This window comes from Fukomys damarensis, unplaced genomic scaffold (assembly GCF_012274545.1).
Source record: "Fukomys damarensis isolate Sample0158 unplaced genomic scaffold, DMR_v1.0_HiC HiC_scaffold_37, whole genome shotgun sequence".
In the NCBI taxonomy this organism is placed as follows: domain Eukaryota; kingdom Metazoa; phylum Chordata; class Mammalia; order Rodentia; family Bathyergidae; genus Fukomys; species Fukomys damarensis.
The window spans coordinates 30,012,670-30,037,180 of record NW_022900949.1 but is presented as its reverse complement, the minus strand read 5'-3'; the positions used below and the strand labels follow the sequence as shown (position 1 = coordinate 30,037,180).

The 24,511-nt window shown below is 35.4% G+C and overlaps 1 protein-coding gene across 1 annotated transcript in view; it reads left to right on the top strand.

Annotated features, from left to right (window-relative positions):
• Itfg1 (integrin alpha FG-GAP repeat containing 1) overlaps window positions 1-24,511 on the top strand; it is a 233,971-nt gene that overhangs the window by 6,187 nt on the left and 203,273 nt on the right. Inside the window, exons 3-5 of the mRNA XM_010617261.3 lie at window positions 14,876-15,021; window positions 16,366-16,423; window positions 16,658-16,732. Of these exons, the coding sequence (XP_010615563.1) occupies window positions 14,876-15,021; window positions 16,366-16,423; window positions 16,658-16,732 (279 nt within the window). The remainder of the gene's footprint in view (window positions 1-14,875; window positions 15,022-16,365; window positions 16,424-16,657; window positions 16,733-24,511) is intronic.

Below are 24,511 nucleotides of genomic sequence, written 5' to 3'. Positions count from 1 at the left end.
GTACTGAGGATTGATCAAACTCAGGACCTTCTGCTTGCGAGGCCGGCAGTGGAACCACTAAGCTAAATGCCCAGCCCCAAGTACTGTAGTCTTCATTGTAGAATTCTTTCACTTCCTTAGGTTAATTCCTAAGTACAGTATTTAATTTTTCTTGATGCTCCTGTGAATATTTTTTCCTAATTTCTTTCTCAATGGGTTCATTGTTAGTTACTGGAATGCTATTGATTTTTTTTCTGTGTGTTAATTTTGTATCCAGAAACATTACTGAATTTGATTATTAATTCTAGAAATCTCTTGGTATTTTGGGGGGTCTTCTGGGTGGAGTATCTTGTCTGCAAATAACAATAATTTGATTTCCTCTTCTATACCTTTCCCTTTTTTCTTGACTAATTGTTCTTTCTAATGTTTTTAATACTATGATGAACAAAAGTGGTGACAGTGGACACCCTTGTTTTGTTCCTGATTTTAAAGTGAAAGCTTTCAGGTTATCCCCCATTTCATATGATTTGGGTAGTAGGTTTGTCATGAAGGCTTTTATCAGGTTGAAATTGAGGTAATTCTATAACTATTTCCTTCACATTTTTTTCATGAATGGATGTTGGATTTTTGTCAGAGCCTTTTTCAGCATCCACTGAAATATGATCATGTGATTTTTGTACTTGCTTTTGTTTATGTGATGGATTACATTTATAATTTTTTTCATTGAGTTTATTGATACTTTCTAAGTATACAGTATAGTTACATTCATCATTGGGATCATGTACCTTTGCATGACAGATCTTGGTCCTCATTTATCCACATACCCCAGTGCTCCCTTCACCCCTCCCTCTACCCCTCCCTCTTCCCCTATTTACAAAGACTTTCCGTTTTTCCTTTTGTCAAATTTTTTTTTACCATATTTCCTTTCCCCTACCCTTCCCATTTCCCCTACACATTTAGCCCTTTTCTTACTATTTCACATTATCAGTTATAAAATTTGGATGTTATTTATACTCTAAGTTTTTCACACCAGAGCAACTATTCTGTATTAGCATTATTTCATTTAAGAGTATGGCATCAATATGCATCCATTTTCCTATGGATGACTCTAGTTTCTCATCCTTTATGGCTGAGTAGTACTCCATTTTATAGAAAATCCACATCAGCTTTATCCAACCTCCAGTGGAAGGGCAGTTGGACTGTTTACAAGTTTTAGCTATTACAAATTGTGCCACTGTAATCATGGGCACACATATGTCACTGTGCTATGATTCTTTTAATTCTTTTGGGAAGATACCCAGCAGATGGATAGCTGGATCAAATGGAAGCTCTAGTCCCAGTTCTTTGAGGTATCTCCATATTAACTTACATAGTGGTTGCACCTGTCTGCATGCCCACCAACAATGAAGAAAGGTTCCTTTCTCCCCGCAACCCTACCAACATTTGTTATTGGTTGATTTCTTGATAGCAGCCATTCTTTCTCGGGTGAAGTAGAATCTTACTATTGTTTTTATCTGCATGTCTTGAATGAGCAGTGATGTGGAACATTTTTTCACATATTTATCTGCTACTTTTACTTCTTTGTCTGAGAAATGTCTTTTCATTTCAGATGCCCATTTTTAAATCGGGTCTTTATATATGGGGGGCCTGATTTTTTTGAGTTCTTTATATATTCTAGATAATAGTCCTTTGTATGAGGAGCAGCTGGTAAAAATTTTTTCCCACATTGTAGGTGGCCTCCGCTCTGTTGGTGGTTTGTTTAGCAGTGCAGAAGCTTTTTAATAGGATGAGATCCCAGTTGTTGATACTTTCTGCTAGTTCCTGTACTACTGAGGATTTGCTCATAGTCTTTTCTTATGCCGAAGTCTTCAAGAGTTCTGCCTAATTTATCTTTCAGCAACTTTAGTGTTTCTTTTTTAATATTTAGATATTTAATCCACTTGGATTTTAGTTTAGTGCATGGTGAAAGATAGGGGTCTAATTTTAATCTTTGGCATATTGAAATCCAGTTTTTTCAACAACATTTATTAAAGAGGCTATCTTTCCAGTGAGGATGATTGCCTCCTTTGTCAAAGATGAGGTAGCTGAGTATGTCTGGAGTTATTTCTGTATCTTGCAATCTATTCCACTGATCCGTGGTCTTTTTCTTTGCCAGTACTATCATGTACATGATATACATGATGTACATGATGCCATTACCATGGTGTACAGTGGCTTTGTAGTATACTTTCAAGATGGGGATTGTGATACCCCCTGCCATGTCTCTGTTGCCTAGAATTGCTTTTGCTATTCTAGGTCTCTTCTTGTTCCAAATGAATTTTTGGATTTTCTCTAGTTCTGTGAAATATACTGTTGCAATTTCAATCGGCATTGCATTGAATCTGTATAGCAGTTTTGGTAGTATGGCAATTTTTACTGTGTTGATTCTTCCTACCCAGGAGAAGGGGATATCTTTTCATTTTTTTATATCCTCTTTGATCTCTTTTTTCAGAGTGCTGTAGTTTTCAGTATAGAGGTCTTTTGCTTCTTTCATTAGATTAATTCCTAGACACTTCATTTTTTTGGGTGCTATTGTGAAAAGAATTGTTTCCATAATTTCTCTCTCAGTGAGTCTGTTATTTGTGTACAAGAAGTCTATTGATTTTTGGGCATGACCTTGTGTCCAGCTACTCTGCTGAAAATATCAATTAAGTATAGAAGCATTTTTTGCAGAGTTGTTTGGGTCTTCTGTATAGAGTATCATATCATCAGCAAATAATAAGAGTTTAACTTTTCCTTTCCTATCTTTATTGCTTTAATTTCTCTTATCTAATTGCTGTGGCTAATGTTTCCAAAACTACACTGAACAGGAGTGGTGATAGTGGGCATTCTTGTCTTGTTTCTCATTTTAACATGAAGATTTTCAGTTTTTGGCCATTTAGTATGATGATGGCTGTTGGTTTTTCACAGATAGCATTTATCAAGTTAAGATGAAGACCATCTATTCCAATTTTCTTCAGGGTTTTATCGTGAATGGGTGTTGAATTTTGACAAATGCTTTTTCTGCATCTATTGAGATGATCATATGGTTTTTGTCTTTGACTCTGTTAATATAGTGTATTACATTTATTAATTTACATATGTTGAACCATCCTTGCATCCCTGGCATAAATCCGGCTTGGTCAGGGTGTATGATCCCTTCTTGATGATCCTCTGTATTCTGTTTGCCAGTATCTTATTGAGCATTTTTGCGCCTATGTTCCTTTGGGAGATCTGCCTGTAGTTCTCTTTTTTTATTGGGCCTTTCCCTGGTTTGGGAATCAAAGAAACACTTGCTTCCGTGAATGAATTTGGAAGTATTGCTTCCCTTTCAGTTTCCTTGAAAAGTTTAAAGAGTAGTAGCAGTAATTCTTCTCTAAATGTCTTGTAGAATTCAGCAATGAATCCATCAGGACCTGGGCTATTTTTCATTGGTAAACTTTTAATTACATTTTTAATTTCACTGATTGTAATTGGGGGTGTTTACAATTTTTTTATCTTCTTTGTTCAATGTTTGTAATTCATACGTATCCAGAAATGTCCATTTCTTCTGTGTTTTCTGTTTTTATTAGAGTTCAGGTTATGGAGGTAGGTATTGATGATCCTCTGGATTTCTGCTGGATCTGTTGTGACTTCACCTTTTTTGTTCTAATTGCATGGATCTGAACTTTTCTTTCCTTTTTTTGACAAGGTTGGCTAAGGGTTTATCAATTGTATTTATTCTTTTTGAAAAACCAACTCTTTTATTCATTGTTTATTGGTCATTTTGTTTGATTGGGTTTTTTGTTTTGTTTTGTTTTGTTTTTTGTTTTTGGTACTGGGGATTGAACTCTGGCCCTCACGCTTATGAAGCAGGCACTGGAACCACTAAGCTAAATCCCCCGCCCTCATTAATGTGTGTGTGTGTGTGTGCGCGTGCGTGTGTGTGTTTTGTTCTTTTAGTTTCCATTGCATTGATTTCTGCTCTGATCTGTATACTTTCCTCCCTTGTACGACCTTTGGGTGTTTTTTGCTCTTTTTCTAGGAGACTAAGTTTCATCATTAGGTTGTTTATTTGAGCTGGCTCTGTTTTCCTAGTATGGGCATTCAATGCTATGAATTTTCCATGTAGAACTGCTTTCCTTGTGTCCCATACATTCATATTTGTTGTATTGGCATTATCATTTATTTGTAAAAACTAATTTCTTCTTTAATTTTCTCTATGACCCATTGATTGTTCAGGAGTGTTGTTCGATTTCCATATGTCTGTGAAGCTCTTATGGTTTCTTATGCTATTGATCTCCAGCTTAATTGCACTATGGTCTAATAATATGCATGGGATAACTTCAATTCCTTTGCATTTATTTAAACATATTCTATGAGCTAGTATGTGGTCTATTTTGGAGAATGACCCATGTACAGCTGAAAAGAATGTATATTCTGATTTTGTGGGGTGGAATACTCTATAAACGTCTTATTAAGTCCATTTGTTCAAAAGCTTGATTCAGTTCTAGTATTTCATTGTTGATTTTTAGTCTGGATGATCTGTCTATTTGTGATAGTGGGGTATTTAGGTCCCCAACTACAATTGTATTAGTGCTTATTTGATTTTTCGTGTCCCTTAATATTTGTTTTATATATTTGGGAGCATTGATATTTTGTGCATAAATATTTATGATTGTCATGGCTTCCTCGTGGATTGTTCCTTTACAAAGTCGTAGTGGCCTTCTTTGTCTCTCTCAATCAGTTTTGGTTTGAAATTTACTTTGTCTGTGAATAAGATAGCTACCCCTGCTTTTTTCTGGGCTCCTGTCACATGGAGAAATGTTTTCCACTCTTTCACTTTCAGTCTGTGAGTTTCTTTTTGAACTAGGTGTGTTCCTTGTATACAACATATTGTTGGATTTTGCTTCTTAATCCATTCTGCCAGTCTTGTTTCTTCTGTTTGGTGAATTGAGGCCATTGACATTGATGGTTATAACTGATATGTATTGACTTATCATTGTCATGTTATTGTCCAGTTGTTGGCTCTATTTTATTCCCCCCCCTCCCTTTAGTTTCTTGCCTTGCCGAATTGATTTGCTCTGTAGAGCCTCATGGTTTTGTGACCTTCATAGTCTTTTTCTAGGATATTGTTTAGCATTGTTTGTAGTGCTGGTTTGGTATTCATGAAGTTTCAGGTGTTTTTGTCATGGAAGTATCTTATTTCCCCATCCATTTAAAAAGACTGTTTTTCAGGATACATCAGTATGGGTTGGAAGTTTTTTTTCTTTTAGGGCTTTAAATTCCTCACTCTAGGCTCTCCTTAACTTGAGGGTTTGTGTTGAAAAGTCTCCTGTGAAGGTGATAGATAGCCTTTCCTTTGCATGTGATTTGTTTCTTTTCTCTGCTTGTAGTATTTTGTTATTCTGTTGGTTTTCTGGGATCTTGACTATTATATGTCTAGGTGTAGATTTTTTTGATCATGGCTAGTTGGAATCATATATGCCTCACTTATTTGTATGTCTAATTCTTCCCTTCTGTTTGGGAAGTTTTCTGTAATTAATTCTGTGAACAGCTTTTTTAAGTCATTTGTATTTTCTCCTGCTACTTTATGGATTCGTATCAGTCTTGTTATTCTTCTTTGCATCATCTGGGAGTTGTTGGATCAATTTCTCATGATCCCTTACTATTTTTAAGAGATCTCTGTTTTCATGGTCACTGGCTGCAATCCTATCTTTTATATCTGAAATTCTTCACATTTGTTTATCCTGCTGCAAATGGTTTCAATAGTTTTTAATCTCCTGGGTATCTGAATCTGTTCTGTGTATTGTATTTCTTTTCTGTGTTAGGCATTCACGGTTTCCACTTCTTTCCAATGCTGGGCATTCATGATTTCCATTTCTTTCCTATGCTGTGCATTTATGGCTTCTATCATGGTCCTGAGTTCATCTATTTTTTTGTCAGTTTATATTCTAAACTCTCTAATCATGTGTTTCATTGTGCTCATCATCTCTTTAGTTATCTGGGAAATTATTTCTGTTTTGAATCTTTCTAGAGCCTGATTGATCTGTTTTGTTACATCCTGGGCTGTGAGTTCAGGGTGTCCTGGTGGGTGATTGTCAGAGTTTTCCATCTCATTTCCCCTATAATTTGCCAGTGGTGAACTGGAAGTCTGTCTTTGTGCCTTGCTTAAGTGTTTTCTTATTTTTATTTTTCTTGTTGATCTGTCCTTGGTTTAATTCCTGGGTTAGTACTTTGATCTTCCTGGAAAGCTGCTCTTTAGGTTTTGAGTCTCTAATGACTCAGAGACATTCTCATTTTTATAATATCAGACCGGACAACTCATTAACTCAGTCACAGTCCTTTACCCCAATTGACACAATCAGCAACACAATAGCATCAAGCACACCTTAGAAATTGACCATTTGTGGTAGTTATTAATCTATCACCTTAGACCATATGAATTAAATCAAAATCGAGGACCAGCCCAAAATATGTTTATAGTGAATAAACTCTTCAATATCACAACTTTACCCTTCAGTATGGAGCCGTAGAAGGAGTTAGGAGAGAGAGAGATAGAAGAATAGAAGGTTTCAAGTGAAGCCAGAGGACAAGGATGATCACACAAACCGTTGGAAACTGTTGACAAGAGGGAAAGACAGTGCAAGAACAAAGACAAGAATAGAACAACTTAAAAGTAATAGGGAAGCTATAAATTATACTTACTTTCCTTGAAAACTAATGACACTCAAGAGAAGGAAAAAGAGAGAAGAAAAGAAAAAACAAAGAAGAAATCAGAATTGGTGTAGGAACAGGAACAAAAAGGTAGATGAAGAATTACGTGGGAGAGCAAGAGACTGTGTGGGAAAAAGAAGACAGAAAAAAGGAGGAATTTCCAGAATGTGAAAACCTAAAATTTTAAAACCAAAAATTAAATATTACAAATATGAGGAAAAGACAGGAAAAAATTGTTTTCAAGAGCCTCTTTCAGGGTAAATATCTGCTGTCACAATAGACAATGTGGGCAGTAGTGTGCAGAACTAAGTCAGTTAGTCTCATCTATCCGATGGCAGATCCCTGAGATTGAGGCTGAATTCTGGCTGCAAGTCCCAGGTGAGCTCCCTGACCTCCTTCAGGGTTGAACTCTGCAAGGTTCTACTACAGGTTCCCACTGCCCTTCCCCTGAAAATAGTCCAAGTTCTGATGGAAGGTGGTGATCTCTCCACTTAACAACTGTGGAGGTCTGATGTGCCTTTATTGCAGTTGTTCACTTTTGTTCTGTCTTCTGGAGCTCAGTAAAACGGCCTTTATGACCTCTGCAGTGTGGATCCAGGTACTGGCCCAAGCAGAAGGTTGGAGAGCATGGAGCGGGGGGAGCAGGGAATGCTGCAGAGTTGCCCACCAGACTGCTCTGATGATGGCCCTGGGTGCTGGCAAGCTCCCCATGCTACTGGTGGTTCTCACCAGACTGCTTCGATGAAGTCACAGGGTGCTGGTAAGCTCCCTGTGCAGCTGGTGTTCCTTACTGGTCTGCTCCATTGAAGGTCCAGGGTGTTTTTGAGCTCACCACACAGCTGGGTGGTCCTCACCGGTCTGCTCCCCGTGCAGCGCCACATCCTCAGCAATCTGCTCTGATGAAGACCCAGGGTGCTGGCCTGTATTACATTTATTGATTTGTATATATTAAATCATCCTCATATCCCAGAGATGAAGCCTACATAGTCATGATGTTTTATCTTTTTGATGATTTGTTTCATTCTGTTTGACAGTGTCTTGTTGAGAATTTTTGCATCTATATTGATTAAAGACTTTGGCCTTTAGTTCTGGTTTTTGATTGGATCCTTGTCTGATTTTGGAATCAAGGTAATGGGAGATTCGAGGAATGACTTTGAGAAGATTCCTTCCATTTCAGTTTCACTAAAGTGCTTCAGGAACATTGGTGTTAGATCTTCCCTGAACTTACTTAGAATTCAACAATGAATCCAGCTAAAACTAGGCTTTTCTTAGTTGGTAGTGTTTTTTTTTTTATTATTGTTTCAATTTCATTCCCATTTATTGGATTATTCCATTTTAAAATCTTCCTCCTTCCATTTTGGTAATTGATGTGTCTAGCAGTCTATCCATTTTTTCTGAATTCTCCAATTTTTGGACATTTGTGTTTGCAAAGTACTTGTTAATAATCTTGATTTCATGTTGTGATTTTACTTTTTATATTTCTAATGTATTGTGTCTTTTCTCTCCTTTTGCTTAGATTGGCCAAGGAAGGGTTTGCCTAATTTTTTAATTCCTTCACAAAACTAACTCTTCCATTCATTGATTCTTTGTATTGCTTTTTTGTTCTCAATTTTATTGATCTCTGCTCTAATCTTTATAATTTCCTTCTGTGTACTAGTTTTAGGCTTGGGTTGTTCTTTTTCTAAGACCTTGAGGTGTTTGTTTAGGTTATTCATTTGGGCTTGTTTCTGTGATGTGTGCATTCATAGCTATAAACGTCCCTCTTAGGACTGCTTTCTTTGTATTCCTTAAGTTTTGGAATGTTTTGTTGGCATTATTTAGTTTTTTTGTTCTTGTGGGAGTTTTTGGTTTTGGTTTTGGTGTTTTTTGTTTTGTTTTTTTTGAGACTGGGTCTTACTGTGTGGTTTAGGCTGGATTCAAACTTGTAGCAGTCCTCCTGCCTCAACCTCCCAAATGGCAGGCTTATAAGCATGAACCACCACACCTACTGTTTAGTTTTGGGAACTATCTTAGTTCTTTGGTAACCCATTTATTAGCAAATGGTGTACTGTTTAGATTTCATGTGTTTGCATGGTTTCTGTGTTTTCTTTAGTTGATGATTTCTAGTTTCTTTGTGCTGTGGTATAATATGCATGTTATGCTTTCATTTGTTTTACATTCACTTAATGCTTGCTCTATTGTTAGAAAAAAGTTCCCTGTACTGCTGTGAAGAATGTTTGTTCTGTTCTTGTTGGGTGGAATACTACAGATAATCTATTAATAACATTTGTTTGAAGGTTTCATAGCTCCTTGATATTTCTTTGTTGTTGCTGTTGTTTGTTTTTTTGTTTGTTTGTTTTTGTTTTTTTGTCTAGTTGATCTGTCTACTCATGATAGTGGGGTATTGAGTCCTCTAGTATAATTGTGTTTATGTTTAGCTGATCTTTTATATCCCGTAGTACTTGTTTTTGAGGTTTTGTGTACCATTGTTTAGTGCATATGTATTGATGATGCTATCTTTTCCTGTTGTTTTGTGCCCTCAACCAATACCATTGGTAGTGATGATCTCCTTTGCCTCTTTTGATAAGATTTGGCTTGTAGTCCACTTTGTCTGGATATAAGACATCTGTACCTGCTTTTTCTCGGGTTCTCATTGCATATGTTTTTTTTTTTTAATTTTTAGTTTATGAGGTTTGTTTTTTTCTAACTGTTTGTTTTGATACTGGGGATTGAACTCAGGACCTTGTGCTTACAAGGCAGGTGGCAGCAACACTGAGCTAAATCCCCAGCCCAACTGTGTTTCTAGTATATAACATAGCATTGGGTTTACTTTTCTATCCATTCTTCCTTTTGATGGAGACTTGAGACCATTCCCATTGAGAATTATTACTGAAAGGTATTTACTTATTCCTGTCATTGCATTATTTTCCTGTTACTGATTGATTCCCTATCTTTCCCTTCTACTTAACTGCTCACTCTGTTTCGTGTATTCATTATAGTAGATACTTTGTCATTGTTCTCTTTCACTGTGTCTTACTAGCACATCCTTAAGACTTTATTTTTCTTAATTATTGGTTTGGTGTTCATGAAGTTCTGTAGGTACTTTTTATCATGAAAATACCTTATTTCTCCATTAATTTTGAATGCTACTTTTGTAGGATATATGAGCATGGAGTTGGAAATTGTTTTCTTTTAGGGCTTGAAAGACTTCAGTCCAAGTCTCTTAAGGTTTCTGTTGAAAAGTCTGCTATAATTCTAATACATTTCCCTTTATAAGTGATTTGTTGCTTTTTCTCTAACAGCTTTTAAAATTCTTATATTGGACTTTTGGGATTTTGATTATGTGTCATTAGGAGGTTCTTTTCTGATCATGTGCTCACACTGCTTTCTTTGTATTCCTTAAGTGTTCTATATGTTTCACTTACCTGTGAGTTAAGTTCTTTTTCGGTGTTTGGAAAATTTTCTGTTATTTCATTAAACAAATTCTTTATGTCATTTGTTTTGTCTTCTGATTTTTCACTGATTCTAGTTAATTCTAGACTAATCTTCTAGAAACTGTTGGATCCATTTTTTCTGTTATCTTGTTGTTTTTAAGTTAATTTATAATTGGTCACCTACAACAGCCTTGTCTTCTAGTTCTGACATTCTGTCTTCATATAGGTCATTATTGCTGGCTATGCTTCCAGTAGAAGTTTTAATCTCCTGAACTTCTATTTGCATTTCTTTTCTATATTGGTCTTTCGTGTTTTTGCATTATTTTGTTTAGTTGTGCTAGATTTTTATTAGTGTCTTCTGTAGACACACTGGTCATTTTGTTTATTTGGTCCAGTATCTGTTCAGTTATATCTTCTGAACTTCACAAATGCCTGATTGATCTGCTTTATCTCTCCTGGTATCACTTCAAATAATTCCGTTTTATGGCTTTTGGTTTCCTCCCTTCAATGCCCCATGGATTAGCTTTTGGGAGGTTGGGCATTTTTGGAAGCATTTTGTTGGCTTGAGTTCTCATACTTTTGTTGTTTCTTTGTTTATTGGTGTTGACATTGGAGATTGATTGTAATGGAAAGCTTTGTTTTTCGTATGGAGACCTCTTTAATTCATGTGTACTTTTCGGTGATGTTCTCTGGGCATGGCTAACTAATGACCTTTACTTCTGTCCAGGCTCCAACCACCTTCATTTACCTGGAATGGGTGGTCTGGAATATTTTGCTTGGTATCCAATTGGCCAGGAATGGGCCACAGAATTGTTAATGACTCCAAAGCAGTACAAATACTGATATTCCAAGAAAACCAATTAACAGCAGCTGCTATCTCACCTTGGCTATAGTTATAAAGTCAGCATCAATTATAGCATCAGATACAAGCTGAATATTGCCAAACCCTAAGCACCAATAATGTACCCCTTATCCATAAAAAGAGGTCTATAATTATAATATGAACACTAAGACAAACCAAATATTGATCTACTGTCGACCTACCATAAATACCTACTAAATGTATCAACTTTACCTCTACTAACAGTAGAATATTCAATAGCAGTAGTGTAAAGTTAACCTTAACTATGTAGAGATTCATAAATTTAGTAGATGTACTAGTAAAGGTAGGAAGGAGTGGGGAACAGAATTTTAACAAGCAAAATTTGAAAATTTTATCAGTAAGATACTAGAGGAAATAAAAGTAAAATGATAGAGTAGAAGGCAATTAATAGTTGAAAATAGTTTCACGAAAGAATGAATAAAAAGAAAAAATATAAGAAATTACAGAAAATGGGAGATTATACAGAAGAGAAAAAAAGTTGAAAGGATTTCAGAGATAAGAAATTGAAAGAGGAAAAAAAAAAAGAAAGACCTCAAATACCCCCAAAAAGCCTAGTGAAGGAGCAATAAAAATTGTCAAACACTGGACAGCAAGTAACTTGATCTGCAAGTATTCTGCAACAGAAGTAGGTATTTCTAAGGAAATTTTAATTTGATAAATGAGTGATGTCATGGAATACTAATATGTCACTCCGAATTGGTTTCTCTTGCTCTCTTGCTGTCTCTGTCCCTCTCTCACTACTTTGATATACAAGTGCTTTGGATTACAAACAAAACAAATTAGTTTCACAAACCGAGGTTTTACTGGAATAAAAAAATAATAAAATCAAGAAAGAATTGAGTAAAAAAAAAAAAAAAATCCCTGTGTTTTTGAATTAGTGGTTTCTTTGCAAAAGCATGCAGTCTTGTGATCCAGCTAGTCACGATTTTCTCTGCCTAGTTTGAGGGCCTATGTTTTTTTGTTCAGTTTGTTTTGTTTTCTGGGTTTTGTTTGTTTTTGTTTTTGTTTTGTTTTTTTGAGACAGGGTGTCATTTTGTCATTTAGTCTGTCCTTGAACTATGTAACCTAAGCTGACCTGGAATTCTCTGTGATCCTCCTGCCTTGAGTGCTGGGATTACAGTTGTGGGCATCCACATGTGGCTTAGGCCTATTGGTTTTTGATGTTTCCTCCCTGCACCAGAGGCCCCTGTGTCCATCTACCCAAGACTGTGGTTACTTTCCAAGCCAAGGCACGTCCTTCCTTCTGCTGATAGATGGGCAACACAATCAGCCCTATTGTCTCTGCTAGATAGTGGCCTAGGGGCAGAGGTTCAAGTGGACTTAATATAGTCAGTTGCAGGGTCCAATTGCTTCATTTTCTTCTCCCTGGGCATTGTGCTCATCCAGGATCAGGTTAGTTGGTTCATCCCCATCTCTTGGTTCATCCCTTATGCCCAGGGAAAGCAAAATGTAGATCTGGCTTAGAGCTAGTGGATGGCTGTAATCTTGATGTATCAGAGTGTGTGGCACAGGCCTGCTTGCTCACACTGGGGTGCGCTTTTGTTCCTTTTTCTGTTTTTCCTGATTACTTAACTGAACTTCATTCTTCAGGGCATTACTGAGGAAAGGGTACATCACAGGTCCTACATGTCCAGAACCTTTTTCTACGTTGCATACATTAGTTGACTTATCATCTTAGCTTCCCGAATTGCTATTTTTGGATGGGATCATCTTTCTCCTAATTCTTTAAATGTTATTTTTTACATTTATAATTTTAGAAGCTATTAAGATATCTTTATCTCTTTTTCTCAGAAGTGCTTTGATGTGACTTATTTTTCATTTGTTATTTTTCATTATGTGGAGTTCTTTCAGGCTGGAGGCCTCTATTCTTCCTCTTTTAGAAGTCATATCACTTGGTTATTGTTTTACTGATTATTCTTAATTCCTTTGTCTTACTGTTTATTTATGTTTTTATGTATTTTTTACTTGTTTGTAATTTTTAAATTTTTCATTGGTATGTTTGCAGTACAGAATTACATTATCGTTGAGAGTTGTTACATGTACATTACACAGCATAGTGCTTCTTGCTTCTCTTCTCTCCTTCCCATCTCCCTTCATCCCTATTTGCAAAACATATGTCTCTGTATCTTTGCTTCCTATTGTCACTGTTTGTGTTTTTTTTAGCAACTTGGGAAGCTAAGACAATAAGCCAACTAAAGTATGTAAAGTAGAAAAAGGTTCTGGACATGTAGGACCTGGGATGCATCCTTTCCTCAGTAATGCCCTGAAACTCAGTATGTAGCCCAGGCTAGTCTCAAACTCACAGCAGTCCTCCTGTCTCAGCCTCCTGAGTGCTGGGATTACAGGCCTGTGCCACCACATCTGACTGTCACTATTTGTCCTTTAAATTATTTATACTTTGTTGTTTTCTTTTGTCATGTTGTTTATTTGTTTGTTTATTTTCTCTTCTAGGAGCTCTCCACTTCATCTTCTTAAGATTTCTATTAAGTTTTTTGGGGAGCTGTAATATTTTAATTTCAAAAGTTTTCTTTTTTTCTTTTGCTGTTGTTTTCTCTTGGCTTGACGTTCTTTTAGTATGAACGTACTTTATTTTCTTGTCTCATGTGTAATTTTTGAAGTTGTTTTTTGTTTTTGTTTTTGTTTTTGTTTTTTGTCTTCATAACTCTGGTTTCTTCAGGTCTCTTCAGGTTGCTATTTGTTTTGGGTACCTTTACCGTTCATAGTTTTCTTTAAAAAGCTGGTGTCTGTTTATATTTGAGTTAAGTTACTGAAGAGCTAATTGGTTGGATTTGTCTACTGTCTCTTGCCCTGAATATATGTTCTTACTTGGTTGGCATTTGAGGAAACTAGGTGCAGGCAAGGGTCAAACTATTCATTTTTTATACTTTTCAATGATTCCCTTTTTTAAGCTTAAGGCCAAAACCTTAACTTCTGTTACTGCATAAATCCATAATGCCTAACACTTTCTGTAAATAAACCACATTGTTCTTGTCTTGTTGAGTAAAAAGGATATGAGACTATCACTGATGCATTTAGAAGGTACTTATCCATAACCTAAGTGAAAGTTTGCTGTCTTGCTATTTGCACTAGGTAGAATTAAATATAAGTCGGATGTAAGCCATTTTTTGGTTGAGTCACTCAGGCACCATTATGACAAGACACTAGGGTGTTTTCAAGATAATATAAGTAATTTTAGAATGATATTAAAAATGTAAATTAGATATGTATGTTTGAGTATCTGTAAAAATATCCATTGTAAATCTGGTCTAGCTTTCAGAAATAAAATGATAACATTTACTGCAAATATTTAATCTACATTAAAAGCTAAATTAAATTTTTAATAAATATCTTTTTTTTTATAAAATCTGGGATATTCTTTATTACACTAGCATTAATTTTACCCAGGCGTGGTGGTGCTCCTTTAATCCCAGAACTCGGGAGGCTAAGCCAGGAGGATCACTGTGAGTTCAAGACCAGCCTGGGCTACATAGTGAGTTCCAGGTCAGTCTCAACTACATAGTGAGACCAGTCTCAAAAAACAAAACAAAACAAAGCAACAATTTATGCTCACTTTTTATAACTTAACACCATCTAAATTTGCATCTTTGACAAAAGATAAAACATATTAGCCAACGCTTAAATATAAATCAGTTTTTACTTGATATATTTCATATGTATCTTGTTTTGTATATCTTCCCTGTATTCTCTTTGGAATTCTTTTTGTAGACCAGAGTGATTAAATACATGAAAGGTGATAAGGTAAAAAGAAGAGAATGAGATTACTCAGTTATATGAAATACTACATTTTATATTAAAAATATATATGGTAAAAAATACAGTGATGTCCTTTCCTATTTAATCATTTTTAAATGCTTTTTTTCTTTAGGAATCACAGTACATTGATAACAAGTGTGGTCCCTGGGGATTATGATGGCGATTCACAAATGGATGTCCTTCTAACATATTTTCCCCAAAACCATGCCAGCAGTGAATTAGGAGCTGTTATCTTCTGGGGACAAAATCAAACATTAGGTGAAAATGTTTTAGGCATTTTTAATATTTATTATTAGCTGTCGAATGAAAAATGTAGAATATGTCTGATATTCTTAGGAAAATATAACAAAAATATGTTTCTGAAATTAGTTCATAATGGTGTTCTTAAGTGTCAGTGAACATAAAAAGTTTTCAAAAGTTTTGTTTCTTATTTTTCTTTGTCAGCCCAGAACCAGGCTAAGGTCAATCCAGAAGAATAAAATCTACTGTTGTTTGTTTAAAGAAGGAAAATTTATTAAGGAGCTTTAATGGTCTATAACATTATTGGGGTGGTGAAAGATGAAACTCAGGTAGAGCTTTCAAAAATAATCTCTAATGTCATCAGTGAAGCTGCTGTCTCAGCTATCTGAAGTGAGTATTTGCACAACAGCTATCAGGATAATTCGGTGTCTGTTTTTTTTCTCACCAACATAATGTACCTGGCCCCATAACACATTGAAGTTCAGTGAGTAGACTCAGAAATAGCAGAAGCACAGCCTTTGCCTCATTTGTGTATTTCAAAACTCACAGTTCATCTGATTGGCAAGCCTTAGCTTTCCTTTAGTAACTCAGAGGCAAAGATATCTGAGAAATGCTATTTTTGGTTTCTCCTCAGTACAGAAAAATACAAAAATTTGACGTAGAAGTTGAGTATCAGTCTGCCATATTCACCTATGAATCTTTAATAAGTTTTATGTGCAAAGCTAATTAATGATACCTAAATAGACAGTTTTGTTTTTAGTGCCAGATTTCAAAGGAGCTTTGGGGATGCAATTATGTGGTCACATTTGGAAATACAATCATTTATCACAATACTTTATATTTCATCAAGGGAGGGCAGGGACAAGGAGAAAAAATGATAACCAAGACCTGTCATGTGAAGGTACAAGATCCCAATAATGAATGTAACTGTACTGTATACCTAAAATGTACCAATAAACTCAATAAAAAAATATGTATGTATATTTCATCAGTAAATAATTAAAGAAGGCATACCATATACAAATTGCTGCTTATATATGAGCATGGATGTTGTAGAGTTGGGCATTTTTCCTTATACTGGTTTCTGTGTCACCAAATCATTAATTGTCAATTTCTCTAACGCTAAACTGTAGGTAAAGAAGACTCAAACAATGATACTTTTATGGAAACCTCCAAAGGAGCTTGTCGTGCTGCTCTTCAGTATAGAGTTTATCTTTAAATTGGACTGATAGGTGTAACTAATGATAACAGTTGAAATAAATTAGATATGAATCTTTTAAAGAATAAAAGAATATTTTTTCAGAGTAGATAGCAAAAATAATCAGAAATGCCTGCTAATTTATATATATTTTCTCTTTATAGATCCTAACAATATGATCATACTCAATAGGACTTTTCAAGATCAACCACTAATTATGGAGTAAGTATGCATTTTCTTATCATTGCCACAACAAGTTTAGTGAGGGCTATGGGTCCAGTAACAAGTTAAAAATTTTGCTTTTGAGGTAACAGATGCACTTCTGCTGTTATTTCACTGACTATATAGATACAGGTGAACTTTATAGTGTCTACCATTTTTCCCAAAAGTATGTTTTAACTTAGAAATGATACTTAGTAAAATAACTGCTTACTGTTTTAAATTTTTTCTTTTTAGTTTTAATGGAGACCTAATTCCTGATGTATTCGGTATCACAAACGAATCCAGCCAGCCACAGATACTGTTAGGAGGGTGAGTAAATCTGGTTAAAATCATGTAATTGACTGTATAAATTGTTGCTGCTGCTCCAGGAACTGTGTATCTGGATGAACTGCTTGCTTTGACCATTGGAGAAAAACCACGTCATTAAAAATCTTTGTTTTTAAAACATTTTTTTAAAGCATTTGGTCAACATAAAAACTTTCTCAACGAGTTTGGATTTTTGTTTGTTTGATACTGGGAATTGAACTCAAGAACTTGTGCTTACCAGGCATTGAGCTGCATACCCAGCCTGTAACTGCTTTCTAAATAGAGCTTACTTTGTCCTCTGTGCTCCTGGAAATTACAGATATAAACTTTATGTGTGTCTGTGTAAATATTGATTCATTAGGTGTTTCTGAAACTGGGGGTATTTTTTTTAAATAAGATGGATAGCTGCAGTCTTGATTGGATCCACCAGTCTTATTAGTGCCTGGATCGATAGCTAGTTTAATTGACAAGCTTTGTTTCTTTTATTTTTTTCAGTAACTATTCAATAATTATCTGAAAAGTTTAAGCATTTCTCTAAGCCCTGGCAATTTGCGCTAAGCCTCTGTTACTATCCAACTATGCAGTTCTTCACAAAAATTGCTTGGGATCTTGCATTAAAATATCCCCACCCTAATTTCCATCTGCCTAATACAAGAACTCATGATACCAAGAATCTTTTCAAATCATGCTGTCAATCTGTTTTTTGTTTGTTTGTTTGTTTGTTTGTTTTTCTGTAGCTGATTAGGCAGAATTTAGTTGAAGAGTGTTGAATACATTTATTTTTATAGTTCTTAAGAATTGCAGGGAACCACTTTTATAAGTGTTTTCTCGGCTACATGAAAATCTATTGAATTTTCTTTATGCTTTGGAGAAGTATTACGTTTTTATGATTAGTTTTTGACATATGATTCACAGACACACAGATGATTAAATTGTCAAAATTTAAGGTATTCTAAAGAGAAACTGTCAGATTACATGTCACTTTTTCTAAAAACTTTTCATAAAGAATATGAATATTTTGATGCTAGTATAGTGAACTTTGAATTATTGTGAATCTTTAGTGAGAAACTTGTTTTTACCTCCCCCCACCAAATGTGGCAAAATATCTAAAATCAACTCCTGTTTTAGAGACAAATTGGAAGCATGCCTTGTGGCCATGTCTAGAAAGAATGAATATGAGGAGTGAGAGGAGAACACACAGCAACCTCTTCCTCTGTTTAAAGGCAGACCTGGGATTGAGAATGAGATGCTGACCTCTCCCTAGTTTATTTCAAGGTGGCCTGCAATTCAGTGACAGACATCATTACAGTGTCTTTAATCTGATACTGTTTCACCTTTGGTAATTGAAATTTGTGAAATACCTATATTGATATTTCAGAAAATAAAATTCTAATATCTTTATGAATTTTGTACTTAATGTACCAAAAAACTACTTAGAATATTATTCATTTGTTTCATAGCTTATTTCTTAGTTCTAAATTCTGTATTAGACTTTTTCTAATACTTCTTTAAGAAGTATAGCTTTCAGGACTTACTCTGTGTAAAGTCATGTTCACTTACACTTTTTTGTATATTACTTACAGTTACATTCCCAAGATACTGAGTAATACTTTTATTATATGATACCCCTCATTTAAACTTCAGTTACAGATTAAACAATAATAGCTGACTTTAGTCTGAATGACACGTTTGAACCCAAGATTTGTCCTGATGCCAATTTAAAGGACAAATATATAAGAAATCACAGAAAAGAATTTCTCTAAGGATGGGGGATGTAACTTAGTGATAGAATGTGTGCTTAAAATACAAAAAGTCCTAAATGCATCTCCCTATACCACCCTTTTTTTTCTTTATTCTTTTTTTACTTTTTAATGGTACTGGGGATTGAACCCAGTGCCTTCACATTGGGCTACATCTCCAGCCCTTTTCAAATTTTCTTTTTCATTTTGAGGCAGGTTCCTATTAAGTAGAAAGTCAGCCAGTCTGGGCTCAAACTTGCAGTCCTTCTCCCTCAGCCTTCCACAGTGCTGGGGCTACTGGTATTCACCACTGTGCCTAGCTCAATACCCTATAATACCACCCTCTAAAAACAGAATTTCTGTCAATTTCAATGTTAGGATAACTGTGGCCTAGCAATATCATTATTCATAGAACCAAAGAATGAATTTATCCCTGTAGGAGCAAATATTACTATATTAATAAAATAAGAAAAATACATTTAGCCATGTGTCAGTCACCTTTCTATCACTATTACAAAACACATGAAACTTGACAGATGGGAAAGTTCACTTCGGCTCAGTTTCAGAGATTTCAATGTATAATTAGTTGCCGACATTATTTTTAGACCTGCAGTAAGGCAGCATCATGGCAAGGAGTGCATGGCAAAAGAAATCTGTTTTCCTCCTATTGGCTAGAGAGAGAGGTCAGGGTCGTAATAGTCCCTTTAAGAGTACATCCCAGTGACCTAACTTCCTTTTGCTAGGCTTCGCCTCCCAAAGTTCCACCACCTCCCATTAATACCACAGACTTACTCCACAGGCCATCAGCACTTGGCCTTTGGAGATTCAATTCACTGCCTTTTGGAGACATGTAAGATCCAGACTCTAAAAGTTCATATCAGTTTTATAATTGGCAGACATTTGCAAATGTATATAAGTGAAAAAGCCATTAATATTGGCATTTTGAACTACTCAAATGACTTTGGGTGGCTTTATCTTATTAAGAAATCTAAACTCACCTCATTTATCAAAAACTCTAACCTGTCTTTTGCAACTTAAATATTGTGCTTTATTGGAATCTCAAACCCAAAATTATCTTAATTAAATTTGCTCAGCAACTTAGATTTATGGGAAATTTTCAGTGAGCTTTTAATAGAAATAAAATGCTCAGTGCTTCAAGCTGGAAAGCCTATGATTATAACCTGGCCCAGTAAACATGTGAGAATAGGAAATTGCCCTCAGGTAAAACTAGCACAGCCACTTTGACAGAAGTAAAGAGAAATGTGGTTGGTCTCAAGCAGGTAATGGTAATATGTAGAGGAATCCTTTGTCATTGGTGGAATCGGGGTCACCTGACAGGAACAGGAAAAAGTTACAGGATAATTGAAGTGTGTTAAACAGTCACAGGTAAAGCTTCAGTTTATGCCTCAAATTCATTTTATGGTGACTTGAAATCACGTAATAACGTGCCACATTACTTAGAGATAACACCTAGCTATTAAGTGTTAGAGCAGCTTTTGCAGTGATGTAACGTCATCATTAATGAGCATTTCCTATAAAAGGGTATTTGAAACTGATCCTGCATAAGCATTTAGAATATTGTGTAGGGAAAGTGGGAAGGGTAGGGGAAAGGTAATAAGGAAAAGAAAAAAATATGAGAAAATGAAAAAATGGAAATAAAGTGTTTGTAAATGGGGAGGGGAGGAGGGGGTGAAGGGAGGGCAGGGACAAGGGGAAAATATGAGAACCAACACCTGTCATGTAAAGGTGCAAGATCCTAATGATGAATGTAACTGTAATGTATACCTAGAATATACCAATAAACTCAATTAAAAAAAAAGAACATTGTTTTAGTACTGAAATAAAAATATTTTACTTCTAATTTTGATCAAAGGCAAATGTAATATAATTCTGTTCATGTTTGTTATAAATCATATACTGAGTTCAAATACCTTTCTGGGTGAGGCCCAAGTTGTATACTTACTTGGTGGTATTAACAGAGGTATGTGACAGATAAATACTTTGGCATACTCTTTTACTTCAGAAGTGGTTGTGTCAAAATTTTGAATGTAATGTTAGTGGCGCAGAAAGAAACTTCTTTTCTATTGATTTTTGTATTTATTTTAAAAATTTAAATGACATAATTGTGCATATTTATGGGTTACAGTGTGATGTTTTAATGCATTTATAAAATGTCCTGTGAAGCTCAGAGTTAGATGGAAAAGGAAGAAAAGAAAGAATCTCAAGCCTTTTTTGTTTTTAAAAATGTTTATTCAGTATCTCTGGGGTTGGCACTTTATATCAGTTCTCTTTTTTCTCAACAGATATGTGAGAAATGGTGGTTAAAAGAGGTTAATTCAAAGATTAAGTGGCCAAATCAAGCTCTCAGTTTATAAAAATAGTGGATCTGGGATTTGAATTTGATTTTCTAAATTCTAAAACCTGTGTTCTTGCCATCATTTCTGTTAAATTGTTACCGTCATTATAGTCACAGAGTCTCTTTGGTAGTTCTCCTTTGTGAAGCTTCTTGCCATATGAATAGCTGCCTTGGATTTCTTCCTAGCATAATGGCTGTTTTCTGAGGAGCATTTTCAGAAATGTAGTAGAAGCTGCACATCTCTTAGAGCCCTGTCCTAGGCCAGGTGTGGTGGCACATGCCTATAATACTTCCAGCATTCTGAGAGGCTTAGGCAGGAGTATCACAAGTTTGAGCCCAGCCTCTGGGCAACATAGTAACTTGAGAAAATCTGTCTCAAAATAAAAATGATACGAAGATATAGCTCAGTGTAGCAGACCTAGGTCCATTCTTGAGCATTGCACTACACACACACGCGTGCGCATGTGCGCGCGCGCGCGCGCACAAAGAGGCACAAAAGTTAAATAGTATCACTTTTGCCACATTCTACTGGTCAAAATGTATCAGAGCACTAAGATTCAGTGGGGCAGTATGGTAGGGAAGTTATACATCAGTGAAGCTGAACCTTTTAGAGCTTTCAATGATACAAATCGCCCACTGCAAGCAGCATGTGTGCCATAGGTTCACCACCACTGTTCCAGACTGTACCTCTTAATGTAACCATGGCAAAATTGAAGTATAAAAGAACATGTAAAATAGGAAGTAATGTAGCCATCTTTGGAAACAAACAGTAGGTTGTGTTTACATAGTAAAGACTTATAGAGGAATATACAAGCTGAGATCATTTTAAGGAAATCACCATCTTAATGAGGTGTCTCCAACCTGCAGCCCATCTTTTTGCCTGTTTTTGTCAGTTTTTTGGGTGAAGAATTGTCTTTAGAGCTGTATATAAAATATGTTACAAGTTTAATGCATGTAAGTAACTCTTCAAAATATTTTTATTGCAACATTTATAAAAGGCAACAACAACAGCAAAAGCAGCCCTCAGGTTAGACCTGCCTGAATTGTACCATTTCCATGCTAACTTTCTCCTTCTTCACATGAGAATAACATGTTCTTTACCCTTCCTAAATCTTAACTTTCTGAGTCACTTCTCATAGCCGGGTGAGACACACCCAAGACCAGTCATAGCAAACCTGTGGTGTGCATGCCAAAGTGGGCTGTTTGTATCACTGAAAGCTCAAAAAGGGTCATCATCGCTGCCCTAGTCATTTTTAGTCCAAAGTTGGCTGGTTCCAAAGTGGAAGGCATGGTGATAGGGACTGGGAGAGGAGAGCTACTTAAGTCAAGGTGACCAGGAAGCAAAAAGAGAGAGGAGCTGGGAGGGAAATCTGCCTTTCCAGGTCATGCATTGAGTGACTGCCCCATGATTTAGTCACCTTCCACAGGCCCCACCTAAGGGCACATGAAGTTTTTGAGGAATATCTAGATACAAACCATAACACTTACTAATGATACATTTCCAGGAAAGTAAAAACTCATAGGCATCAAACACAGGAGAAACCTTCTTTTATGATTAATCAAGATATACTAAACTAATAGAATTTTTAGTTTTTCTCTTAGATATATTTTTCTTAGGATGAGGCTTGGCTATAAAAGTAGTCATTTTGTTTCATATCAAGATACTCTAAATTCAGATATGCTGGAGTAAGGCTGTGGTAGTCATGGAAGTTTTTGTTTTAATGGCTGCCTCTTTCATCCCCCATTGTTGTCAAAGAATCCATCATTGTTGAGAGAGAGCCTTAGGAGAGGAAAGCAAAGTAAGCACCCTGAAGAACTATCAAATTCCATGAAGCACCCCTTCCTCTTAGTACTCTGTCCCTACGATACACCATTCACGGGAAAGGTGCACTTCTCACCAAAGTAATTTTGAATGATTGACAGTAATTATTTCAAGTGTGATTGGCATGTTTACTAGGACTAGCAAATCCACAGATAAAACTTTTACACATTTTCACATGTATGTGCACTTTTCTGTAATAGAGCAATGTATTTTATCATAGCAGTATAACACCATTTAATGTCAAGCATCTTATTTCATCTTTGGAAATTTTATGCTTTCTATTTTCTGGTGTATTCTATTAATAAAAAATAAATTTACATTCTAGCTTCTGAGACAAGTAATTTTCACAGTGTATACCTTTCGTTTTTGTTAGTCGTAGGAAGTTTCTTGTGTATAATGAAATGAAAAGATAAATGGTGGTGTTTTTAATTTTCTTTTAGAGGGTTGGGGTATCACTGAAAATTGAACTCAGATGTATGCTACCATTGAGCTATATTCCTAGCCCTTTTATTTTGATCCAGGTTCTTGCCAAGTTGCCCCGACTGGCCTTGAACTGACTTCCTTCTGCCTCAGTCTCCACAATGGCTGGGATTAGAGGTGTGCGCCACCAAGCCTGATTTATATCTAATTTTTATATTGTATTTTTATTTAATTACTGTGTCCCAAAAATGAGACCCCAGAATTCAATATATGTGCATTTACTGCACAGTTGTGTCTTTACCATACTTCTTATAAAATAACAAGTTTATTAATGATGGAGCGTAGTACCTTACTATCTTGATTTTATAATGTATTTTTATAAAATCAGATAAATTACTTTTATCAAAACTGTATTATTTTAATATTGACTGCTTTTAGTAATCTGTCCTATATAATATATTCTGTAATTTCTCAGTACTTTTTATAATTTCCCTAAAAATACATAGTAACTAACACATTTCTTTTGATTAGAAAACTAGGTTTCTTTTGAGCAAAAAATAACTCATTTAGAGATTAATTTGGCAGTAAGGTCAAAAGTAAGTCTTTTCTGATTCGGTTATATGGCCAGTCTTTTGCCTAATTGAGTAAAATAAATCAGCAGCTCTAAATTTGGTTTTATATTTAACTTTTTGAGGGAAAATTTCAAACATTTATAAAAGTTGAGAGACCGAAACAATAATGTTCCTGTTAGTCGGCCGGACCAATTACCAATTCATGACCAGTGAAGTTTTCCACACCTTTTTCTGGCATTTCTTTTATCTCTCTACATACCCATTTAAACATCTTTAATGTACAGATATTCCTGTATCTCTCTAAAACATAAAGATAAAAAAAGTTGTAGCATATACATAGTTATACCATAGCCCAGTTACCACATTAAAAAATTAAGGATGGTTTTTTGTATTCAAATTTCAGCAAGATGAATTTTACAAGACATTTAGAGAACAACTACTGCCATTACTCTTCAGACTTTTCAATGAAATCGAAAGGGAAGCTATACTTCCAAATTCATTCCTGGAAGCAAGTATCACTTTGATTCCCAAACCAGAGAAAGATACTACTAAAAAGGAGAACTACAGACCAATCTCCTTAATGAATATAGATGCAAAAATCCTTAATAAGATACTAGCAAACAGAATACAGAGGATTATTAAGAAGATCATCCATCATGACCAAGTCGGATTTATTCCAGAGATGCAAGGGTGGTTCAACATACGAAAGTCAGTGAATGTAATACATTATATTAACAAAGTCAAGGACAAAAACCATATGATCCTCTCAATAGATGCAGAAAAAGCATTTGATAAAATTCAACACCCATTCATGATAAAAGCCCTGCAAAAAATTGGAATAGATGGGCTATACCTCAATTTAATAAAGACTAC